The 11,544-nt window shown below is 48.3% G+C and overlaps 1 protein-coding gene across 1 annotated transcript in view; it reads right to left on the minus strand.

Annotated features, from left to right (window-relative positions):
* Positions 1–2,150: 2,150 nt before the first annotated feature.
* The window catches only part of LOC144153651 (THAP domain-containing protein 11-like), a 104,614-nt gene continuing 95,220 nt past the window's right edge, over positions 2,151–11,544 (minus strand). Inside the window, exon 3 of the mRNA XM_077685308.1 lies at positions 2,151–2,721. Within this exon, the coding sequence (XP_077541434.1) occupies positions 2,588–2,721 (134 nt within the window). The 3' untranslated portion in view covers positions 2,151–2,587. The remainder of the gene's footprint in view (positions 2,722–11,544) is intronic.

The following is an 11,544-nucleotide window of genomic DNA, read 5'->3' on the forward strand; positions in this document are numbered from 1 at the left end:
CCGCTTCGAGAGCTCTCGTGGCCTCCCGTACGCCTGCGGCTTTCAAGTGCGTGTGTGGATGTTGTTTATTTGTCACAGAGTGCCTACTATTCAGAGAAGCCCCTGGTAGGATGAATATGTATTTATTGAACGCGCAATGCATGAGCATTTTTTTTCGGTTGAAACGGTTGAACAACGCGCATACATGCGCGTGAAAGCCACCGGCGTACGGGAGGCCAGGAGAGCCCTCGGACTGGAAGTGGTGGGAGCAGACGACGTACCCATGAGCCTATGCCCTGTTAATTCTGGTAGAGCGAGGGCTACCGCCACGGCCTAGGCCCGGTTGATCAGTAGTACCTGGTCCCCAATCGGCCGCTGGGCAAGGAGGATGCGGGTGCTGAGGTGCGGGGTATATATCCTTACGAGGCGGGTGGTAGTGTTTGGTGTGTCGGGGCAGTGGGGCACAAGTATATATATGCTGTGCGGGAGAGATGCGGCAGGTAGAATTGTGACATGGTATGTTTTTTAAGTCTTCGCCGTATGTGGGTCTCTGAGGCGTTGAGGTACGGGTGGGGCCAGGAGAGTGCCTGAGGGGTAGCTCTGTAATGGTGGAGGATGTCGGTGTAAGTTGGGGGCTAGTGGGAGTAGCTGGGTGGAAGATGTGTTGTCGTGATCTCACGCTCGGAAGGCTCGGTGGGTGAGCTCGCGGGCAGCGGCGTGTGTCGGCTTGTCCCCATCAATAGATATGAGGGCAGGGGTTCATACGATAAAACACCGCCAGTGCCGGTTATGCATGGGTGTTTTGCTTCAAATATGCTTTACTCAACATGCCGGCAGGTATGAAGTATGGCACCACATTTGGCAGTTTGGAAAGGTTTTTTTTTATATGTAAATTATATGTTAAATATTTCTTCGAACGTGTGGCCGGCTAGTTGAATCGAGGAACAGACAGACAGACAGACAGACAGACAACACAATTTTCGCGTTTAGGTGGCCGAAGATAGACTATTATCTTAGAGTACTGAGACGAAATTTTATGGCCCACTTTTATTGCTTTCATCGTTGCCAAATGGTCTGGCGAACCCGAAACACCGCTCTAAATACTTCAGCGCGCGATAATTAAATACATTGAATGGCTTGAAAATCGTTTGCTTCAAATTCCTGCGCTTTCATCCCGAAAGGAGCATATGACAGAATCCCGGCATGACCTCACCGTTTTGTGCGTACGTGAAAACGCTGCGGAGGCCGGGGTGGGCGTTGTTTCGATCGCGCCGCCGCCGGAGCTGAGCGGCTGAGCCGCCTGAAGGTACTACGCCTACCTTAGCGGCGGAAATTCGATGGCCGCTTTCAGTAAAAGTCCCGATGGCCACTTCTATGGCGATTCCGGCTATATTATCGCTTCCTTTCCCGTGTGTGGAAGTTTGTTTTTGCCAACAGTGCCTTTCTGGGCAGCGGTTATGGCTGTAGCTCTGGCTACGTGCGCCCGTTTGTGAATGCGCCGGCGCCCGCTCGCCGCTCGCGGGGCCGCGTGCGTGAAGTGACGTCACGGGTTTTTGACGAGCGCTGTCCGCGTCACTTCTTTAGGCTACCACGGGATGGTGTCACGCTGATTTCCATTTCCTGAGTGCCGCTCCGCGTGCTGTTCCGTCGGCGCAATAAATTAGATCCAATTAAAGTATGTTCTTCGCGTCGCAGGCTGCTCATATTTCAACCAGAGTATTTTGTTGAGTAAAGGAATCGAACTGTGCAATAATATGAACGCGGGAAAATTGGTGTCAGTACTCGTTTACGTTTGTTTAAAACACGGCAAAGGCAAGTTTGCGTGCCTAAGGCGGTTGCCGAACGTGAACGTGCCAGTCACTTCACTCGCACATCGCACAATTCACAGCAGAAATGAGTGACTGTCGAATTTTTTTCTTTGCGGAAGGAGGGGGAGGCTGTTATATTTGGCGGCCGTGAAGTGACTCTTTTATGTTTCTCAGGGCCACAGTGCGCTCAGCCGTATTTTTTTTTTTATGTTACAACGCTTGAAGGTCGCGTTGGCAGACATTGTAGTGGCGCTGCCCACCACCATGCCCCCGTGATTGCGGGCGAAATCCACGACCGGCTAACGGGGCTGTTTCTTGTTACGGGTATGTGCTCACTGATGAACACAGTAGTCCAAGCTCGCTTGTATCTAGCTGTGGCATCGCCAGTGTTTGCCGGAACAAGTTCCTTACTGAAGTTATTCATCGCTGGAATGCATTTTTCAGAAACCTTCAACCGAAACCGAAGTGAATAATGGCTTTTCCCCGCAGGGTGTGATGACATGGTTATGGCCCGCGATCCGACTCTTCGAAAGTGCAGCCGCAAAGATCACAACACAGACTGACGACGTCCGCAACAAAGCATTTTATTACTTAGGGGCTTGCACGACTACGTTCAACACCGTAACCAGCTCTCAGTCGGACTCCGCAGCGGTGGTGCGCTTCATGGGACGGCTTGGACTGTCCCTGTCGAGCCCTCCGCCCCCCGGCTCGCCGTCGACGCGCGACCAGCTGCTCTCGCTGCACGTGGAACTGGCCTTCACGTACGGCTTGAGCGCCATCATGGTCATCCGGCCCCGCCCTTACAACTCCCTGCACGTGGCCTTCAACGGCAGGATGATGCAGGCGGCGCTGAAGAGGGAGGAGCGCAGCAGGGGAGATGCGTAGTGAGTGTATCCCTGTTCCTCTCGTCGCATACTCGAGCTTCGCGGGGGAGCTGAATGAATGAATGAATGAATGAATGAATGAATGAATAAGCTTCATTAAAGGGAAACTGGGGCAGTTTTCAATCTGCTGAATACACAGAAATTCGGAAGCGTTGACCTTAAACACCTTACCTACGAGGTGTTTTTCTTTTTTTGGTTGAAATAGTGGCGTAATAGGCGAATAAACAAGCGCCATTGCCACGCCCCCGCGACGCCCAGAGCGCACGGGAGGAGGACGGCACGAGAGTGAAAGGGGTCGTGGTGACGTCGTCGTGAGGAGCGATCGGGAGCCGTGGCAAGTGTTCGGCCCCCTGCTGCTGCCTTTCTCAGCGTGCCGTCCGCCAGCGTTAGCTTTCCTGGGCCCCGTGCTGTGTTTTGTTTTTATTTAGCAACTAGTAGTGGAAACTTTTTCAGTGCTGCGTTGTACTGCTTCACAATCGTACCGAGGAAGCGGAGTAACCATGCAGAGGTTCTGCCCGGCATTCGGTTGCAACAGCACCTATGGCCGCGATAAAGTGGTCTTTCACAGCTTCCCGCGAGAGCCGAAACTCGCTTAAAAGCACTTAAAATTTGCATATAAATTAGTGCGTACGTCAGCAGAAATTTAACCTCCTCTAGTAGAGAAGGCCTTACTTTGCACCATGGTACCGCATTTTTGAGAAACACGGTGCAAGAAAAGGGAAATCATTGTTGTGGCTCAAGACGCCACTCGCTGTTTCGAAGAAAATTTTCCATTGCAAGGGTAGTTGCTTCTCAAAATCAGTGCAGAAAATGATTCACAAATTCGATACGCAAACCAAACCCCATAAAAAAACCGCTCAAAAAAAAAAAAAAAAAAAAAAAACCAACTGACATCCCGGGAATCGAACTCTCAAAGTTGAGCGCACGGGCGCGACGCGCGAGAGCACTGCGCCACCGCACTTTTTATTCTTTACAAACGCTGACACGACGTGAAATAGCCTGAGTAATAGATGGAGGCCCATCCTTCCGTATCGTACGTCGGTGTTTACTAGCTGGTTTACAGAATTCCTGACTGGTAAACTGAAATTTCTTAAATAGCGCTTGCACAGCAAGGTTCCCCGAAGCCCCCACAATAGCTTATCGCCATCAACTCCGCTGCTTAGCGAAAGCGCTCGCAATAATGTGTGTGCGCGGCTGCGACTGCGATTTTCCACTGCGGGGATAGCGCTTGCCGTGCTTTGGTTTTACGTTTCACATGAAAAACCTTGGCCGATATTGATTCCTTATAACCCAAATTACCCTACGTAACTCTTTTTCTGCACGAAACTGACCTTACATTTTCTACAGCCGAGCAGATCGCGCACGCATTTACAGCTTGCAGCTCCGGGGTAGTGGCGTCGCCGAAGAGCACAGCCGATGCGTCGAATGCCAAAATACGGATTGCATTAGCGCTAGTTTTGAGTTGCATAGGCTTCGTGGACCTTACTGAGTTTATTACACTCCAGAAAATATCAAAATAGAGCCGCATTCATTGCGGCACGAATGTTGTCGGGGAGCAGTTTTCGCTTCTCGGTCGATTCCCGACGACGCGTCGGGCGACCGGTCGGGTGACCGATTTTGTTGGCTTCTTCGGTCGGCGAGTCAGTCACACTGCGACTTTCCATCGGCCGACGTGTTTGTGTCGCCGTCGCACGGTATTGAGGTGTTGACATGCATTGAATTCGTACGAGTCAAGGTTTCCCAGGCGGGTGAGCGTTGCCGGTTGGGACACGTTTTCCTCGGAAGTGTTGTTATCGGCGCCGGCACGCCGTCGCCGCTCGTGCACGGGCGAGAGGCTCGACCAGTACGGGTGTACGATAAACTCACTACTCGGACTGGCCATCGTGGGATCAATTAAACAAATGCAAATACAGCGTTTTCTATCGCGACGACCCGCTGGGAACGCGCTTCCTGCTCCGCCTCCTCCGAGGGTCGACGACCTCACGACGACGTCACGAAGACTTGACCAATCACGAACGGCGGTGAGGTTCGCCAAATGCCCCTAGGCACCCGTTGTTTATTTTTGCCAAAATTAAGTGCTTTGTAATAGTTTATACCAAGTTTTGACTTGATTTTCGAGTTCGCCGTATGAAAAATAATAAAATGAGAGCAAAAGCTCTTTTTTTGTACAAAAGTGCTTCTGTATCCCTTTAACAGGACGATATGGTGACTCGGCCTATTTGAGGGGGGTGGGGGGTACTAGTTAGGACCGCCGGCAATAGCTCATGTGCTGTACCATCCCGCCCAATGGATGGACCCGGACGTCCGCGAGTACGCGCGTTTTGAAAGGAGATGACGCTTGTGGCACGGTGTGCTTTGCCTCAGGTTGTTTCGTTGTCCTCGCTGCAGTGGTTTATGGACCCGCAAGTTCCACCTGTAGTCGTTATAATAGCCTAAATGTAGAGAATTGCTCGAACGGAATTTTGAAGTACCAGAAAATAAGAAAAATAGAAAGAAATTGCGGGAAATGGCGAACCGCGTAACGCCCTGCAGTTCCACAATAATGCAGATTTCGCGAAAGTTCCACCTGTAACCATTATAATAGCGCGAATGAAGATAATGTGTCGAACAGAGTATATAAAAACAAGAAATTAAGCTCTAAAGAACTCATATTCTAGACAAGCGGCATAAGAACGCTACGGATTAGTAGACAATTATCTTAATTTATGCAGATTTTAATGCGTAGCACTCTTTGCCGAGTACCCCCGCAGCCAGGACCGTGTAACGCTCTGCATTTCCACAAAATATGCAGATATCGCGGAAGTCCCAGCGATAATCGCTATAATGGCGTAAATAGAAAAAACTTGGGACACGAAATTTTGAAAACAAAAAAAAAACAAAAAAATATAAAAATACAGAAAATGATGAAACGTCTAACGCCCTGAACTCCACAATAATGCACATTTTACGAAAGTTTCACCTGTGATCGTTATACTAGCGCAAATGGAAATAATTAGTCCAACGAAATTTTGAGAAACCAAACATAGAAAAATGTGAAATAATTACGGAAAATGGCGAACCGTGTATGGCCCTGCATTTCCACAATAAGGCAGATTTCGCTAAAGTACCAAATGTAATCGCTTTAATCACGTAAATAGAGATAATTGGTCGGACTAAATTCTGAAAAAATAAAGAATAACAAAAATATTCAAAAATTACTGAAAATGGCAAAGCGTATAACCCATGTAATTTCTACAGTAATGCAGATTTCAAGAATGTCCCAACTGTAATCGTTATAACAGCGTAAATGCATCAAACGAAATCTTGAAAAACTAAAAAAATAAGAAATATAGAACAATTACCAAAGCTGGCAAACCGTGTAACGCCCTGCATTTCCATAATATTGCAGGTTTCGCGAAAGTTCCAACTGTATTCGTTGTAATGACGTAATGGAGATAATTGGCTGGACGAAATTTTGAAAAACTAGAAAATAAGAAAAATACTAAAGAACTGCGGAGAATGGAAAAACGTATAACGCATGGTACTTCGACAATAATCCAGATTTCGCGAAAGTTCCACCTGTGATCTTTATAATAGCGTAACTGGAGATAATTGGTCGAGCGAAATTTCGAAAAACTAAAAAATTAAGAAAAATATAAAACAATTACGGAAACGGGCGAACCGTGGTTCCCTGCATTTCCACACTCATGCAGATTTCTGGAAACTTCCAAATGTATTCGTTGTAATGACGTGAATGGATATATTACGTGAGTGGATATAATTGGTCGGACAAAATTTTGGAAAACTAAATAAGAAAAATATTTAAAAAACTACGAAAAATGGCAAAACGTATAACGCAATGTATTCCCACAGTAAGGCAGATTTCGTGAAGTTCCACCTGCAGTCGTTGTAATAGCGTAAATGGAGATAATTTGTCGAACGATATTTTGAAAAAATAATAAATAACAAAAATATACGAAATACGAAAAAAGGCTAATCGTATAACCACCTGCATTTCCACAATAATGCAGATTTCGTGGCCGTTCCACCCATAATCGTTATATTAGCGCAAATGAGATGACTGGTAGAAAAAAAAATTGAAGAACTAAAAAACAAGAGAGAGAGAGAGAGAGAGAGAGAGAGAGAGAGAGAGAAATAAAAGTTTATTGTCTGAAAAGACTAGCTAGGAACAAGAGAAATATAAAAAATACAAAAAATGGTGAAGCATGTGAAGTATTTTTCGCAAAAGTTCCACATCAAATAATTATGATAGCGTAAATGGCGATTATTGGCCGGACAGCATTTAGAAAAAACCCAAAAATTTGGCTGGAAGAAACTGACACTCAAGACAAGCGGCGTAAGAATACTACGCATTAGAAGTTAATTCTCTAAATTTCTGCAGACTTTTTTTTTATTTTGTCAGTATCAAACTCAATGAAATATCTAAATTTATTTCCCTTTACGCTATTATAACGATTAAATGTAGAACTTCCATGAAATATGCATTTTTTATAGAAATCCAGATTTCACGGTTACACGGTTCACCAGCTTCGCTTTTTTTTTGTTTTTCTTATTTTTTTATTTTTTCAAGATTCTGTTCCGCATTACCTCTATTTACACTATATTGCAACGATCAGAGGTAGAACTTGCGCGAAATCGGCATTATTGTGGAAATGCAGGGCGTTACACCGTCCTGGCTGTGAGGGTACTCGACAAAGAATGCTACGCATTAAAAGTGAATCGACATGATCAGACCTCCTCCGTGTTTATCGTGGGAGTATTGAAAAGAAAAGGGGAATAACATGAGAGTTGAGCGGGGGACAGGAGAGAGGCATATTCGTGCAAGAGGCGGCAGGAGACTGGTCTTCCGACGACATCCGCAGCGAATCGAGCAGAGACGGGGCGAATTTTTGTAGCGTGATCTACACTGGCCGAGGTTGAGCAGATTCGCGTGGCTCCTGGAGAGTCGTGCTGCGCGTGCGCGAGGAGCAGTGACGTCACCCGGCGCTCAGAAGGTTGCTCGCTGCCCGGCGTCTCTCACATACCCCACGCGCCCAGCGTCTTCGCTGACCCCCGTTCCGCACGTGTCAGCCCGGTCCACTTGATGATCATGCGAGGGGTGGCCGGGTGTGGAACCGGTGGCTCGTGCGTCGCAGCAACACCGGCGTGCGCCTGTGGAACCAGCTTAGCTCTGGGGCGATTGGTGACGCTGCGCCGGAGCCGCTTGATAAATATACGTGTGACGCATAATGAGTGTACCGTGTGTGTGTCATTGAAGCAGCAGTCAGCATGATAATCAAGCTAATCCTAGACAACCAGGAAAGCTAAGAACCACCAGCTGATCCTGGCCTAGCCGAGCTAAGCCACTGCTATTTTTTTTTCTTTCATTGATACTATTCCCCAGTAAAGGACGTTCACATGAGATGCAAAGGGACATGTGTACTCAATAAATACCACTGCAGAAAATTTACGTATCTACTCTAGGGGACTTGCGTGGAATATTTCAAACAGATTATTTCTGCTCTCAGCCTTTATTCTGCACAACGGCCGTGCGATAGCCTTTGTGGGGCGAGAAACGAAAAGATTATCTCTGCAGGTATTTTTTTCTACGGTGTTTCTTTTTCCTACAATTTGGGAATTTCTTTATTCCACACCAGAAAGCGACCGACTAGCATTCTTAGGCCATTCTTGTCGTCCTTACCGCAAGCTTTATTTTGCATAGCCATGCGAAGAGCCCATCATTCATATGCATGCAGAGGGCTCGGTTTCACCAGCCATTGGTAGCAACGCGGGTCTCCGACTGGCACGCAGGGCGTAAACGCTCAAGACCCGGCTGCGCGGGCTACAAAGTCTCCTTCACTACGAAGTTTTCCGAGCGACTGTACTATCCTTAAAGGCAGGTTGACCGCCTAAGGCACATCAGCGCACCCGCAAATGGGTGATTAATTTTGCTGAGTTGGTAGCGCAGCTGACTCGTAATCCCACCAGGTGCGGATATTTTTCTGCCTTTTCATTCTTCCTGACCATTTGGAAATTCCTATGTTGACACAAAACCGAGAAGTATACTTTCCCGATGCCGTCCTTGCAGACGTATAGGGGCCATGCAGACAAAATAAAAGTTTGTTTTATTCGAAAGATTTGGTCTTTGATGGGGTGGCCCCAGCGCTTGTCCGGCAGCAAACGAAGCTTTATTCACCGAGGAATTGAACAATTTAAGCCAAAAGTTTCGTTCTCCCGCTAAATAGTCTGTTTCGTAACGTCTGGGATAACGTATCCAGGGCAGGTGCTGAAGCGAACGTTAACTTCATTCGATTCAGACGCGGTTCACTGCAATGCCTGCACCGGCGAACGGTGCGCTGCACCAAAGAGCTCGATTCGCCACTGCTGGAAAGGGGCTCTGCACCGCGTCCCTCGATTGCTCATGGTGCAGCCGCGGTGCCGCAGCGGTGCAGAAATAACGGCTGCACCTGCTACAGAGTAGCTACATCAAGTCGGTCTCTGCACGCGCGAGTTGGCAGGCGGTTGCGGTGACCGCGTGGAAATGTTTGTCGAACTCGAAGATACGCTTCCTGGACTTCACGCTGTCGCTGGTGCGTTCGGTGAAACCGAAATGGTCGTCAGCTTCGAGTTTTACAGGAAGACAGGCGAGGATGATTAGCAGACGACTATGCCTGCACGTCGCTCGATTGGAAACACATGAGAGGGCGCTTCTGAAGATTCAGCCATGGTGCAGGCACCGCGGAACCGCGACGGTGCACTGCACATGCACAGGAATTTCTCTGTACCGCGGTACCGTGCAGCACTTTTGGATCGGACGGAGCTGTTGTGCGCTGTTTAGCCTCCAGCGAACTGCGAAACGTCTAGTTTACCGCCATTCCTCTTAAATCGCGCCACAATGCCGGTCAGAACCGCTGCCCGCACTCGCTTTGTCTCCTAGCATATTTGCACCTGGCTTGTTATAACAGCGAAGCTTTTTAGAAATCGTAATTTTTCGTGTCCGCAGTAAAAAATTACAAAGAACTGCCGAACGCGAGCACGTGAGGGCGGGCCTCGCGAAGACCGCCCAGCGTCCCCGGCGCACGTTTGCCAGCCAAGCATGCCCAAGTAGAGAGATTGGCCAGGTCAAAAGAAAAAAAAAATTCCGGCGTTTGCCATAATAGCGAAAACCCTTTCTCGGAACGAGAAAGACACGCCGTAGCATACACCCCTCCAAGGTGATATTGTGATATTCAATGCTTATTACTTCCAAAAATGAAGGAAAGCTCACACTTGTGGCAATAGTGATGGAGTAAAGGTCGTTGAGGCAGTGAAAAATGAGTGAATCGGCTGCAATCGTGTACTTAGAGGGGGCCCTGCAATACTCTTTGAGCAGTGCAAGTAAACCTGCGTGACGTGTAGATTACACTGCTAGGAACACCTGAGCCAAATATCACACGTGCACGTGAAGCGGTGAGGGCGCAAATCGCTGTGAAAGACGCGAAAAAAGCCAGCCGCGCTCTCTTCAGTTCTCCTGATTATGCACTCTTGGCATGGGTAAACGACGTCATTGAGGCTATGGTTGTCCTAATATTAGCTGTCGCTGGTCAACTTCGCGGATTATTTCGCTCATTTCCTGTGACGATCCGCCGTCGTCGGCGCTGTTGTGTACCAACCTATTCTATATCCGAACCTGTACGCATAGTTTTGGCGCTTCTTTTGTGTTTCCAGTGCACGCGCAGTTTTAGTGGCGATCTCAATACTTCCTTTTAAGCCAGACCACTCTACAACAAACGTTTATTGTTTCAAACACGCCCTAGCAGCCTGAGCGCTTGCTTGCAAACAGGCTGTCATGCCTGCTTTTATGTCGCACCATACCCGTAATAGACACTTCCGCGTTGCGGAGAAAAGGAGAAAACTCCCCGGCCTCTGAAATATCGAAGGCCTCCAAACTGAACTCCACGAGCCACCCACCTCTCCTGGAGAGAGCGGGGTGCTTTCGTCGCGTTGTCCCAACGTTGTCCGCGGTCCAGCTGAGAGGGAACAATTAAGCGCGCTTTTTCATCGCGCGTAGTTTGGGTGATAGTGAACAGATATTCATAATTTTTGCGGGAGGAGATCGCTGGGTCAATAGCCTTTACCCAGAATTCATTCCGAGCAGTCGATGGTAAGTGCTGCAGGTCCCCTTTAAACCTTCGTGATGGTCGTGAAGGCTGCGTACAGCTTCGCTACCTTCAAGACTTTCGCGTCAGTGTGAGCTTCCTTCATTTTTTTCGTTATTAGTAATTGTTTCGGAAACATTGGACATGCTCGACAAACGATGTCTCCTAAGACAATGTCCAAATATCGTGTGAGGCAATCCCAAAGCGGGACTGCTGTGCAGCTACGACAAGCAGAGCGCGTCCAGTACCAATACGCACTGGTGCTGCTATGCTTACGTGTGCTTTAGTAGCTCCCATTGCTTACCCCCCACTCTTACTGCTACAAAAAATATGCATTAAATTTAACCTCCAATAGCTTATTTTGCAAGCTTATAAGCCGTGCCTAACTTGCGCTTGCTATTGCCGGCCTCAGCGCTTCCATTGCTTATCCCACCAATCTTACTGCTATTAAAAAACATTTCCCCATCTTTCCGTAGGGGAACCCTGAGTAGTATGCGAAGCAGCCATGGGGTCGACTCAACTTCCCAGTAGTTTTCAGTTCGATCGCGGCGTTGCGGGAGGATAATGAGGGGAGCGGAGCGCGCGCGCCCGTCATTTATACCGCGGAGCTACAGTGGCGCCCCCAGCGGAGTATGCAGCGGCTACCGTCGCGTCTCTTAAGCCCGTACTACATGGAGCGATTTCGCCTGCGAATTCGCTGATGCGGCGCCGCTCGTGCGGCAAAACCACCTTTTTTCGTTGCTGCGGCAAAGTGCC

The sequence above is a fragment of the Haemaphysalis longicornis genome, unplaced genomic scaffold, assembly GCF_048455015.1.
Source record: "Haemaphysalis longicornis isolate Haplotype H1 unplaced genomic scaffold, Haemaphysalis longicornis Haplotype H1 scaffold_9, whole genome shotgun sequence".
Taxonomy (NCBI): Eukaryota; Metazoa; Arthropoda; class Arachnida; order Ixodida; family Ixodidae; genus Haemaphysalis; species Haemaphysalis longicornis.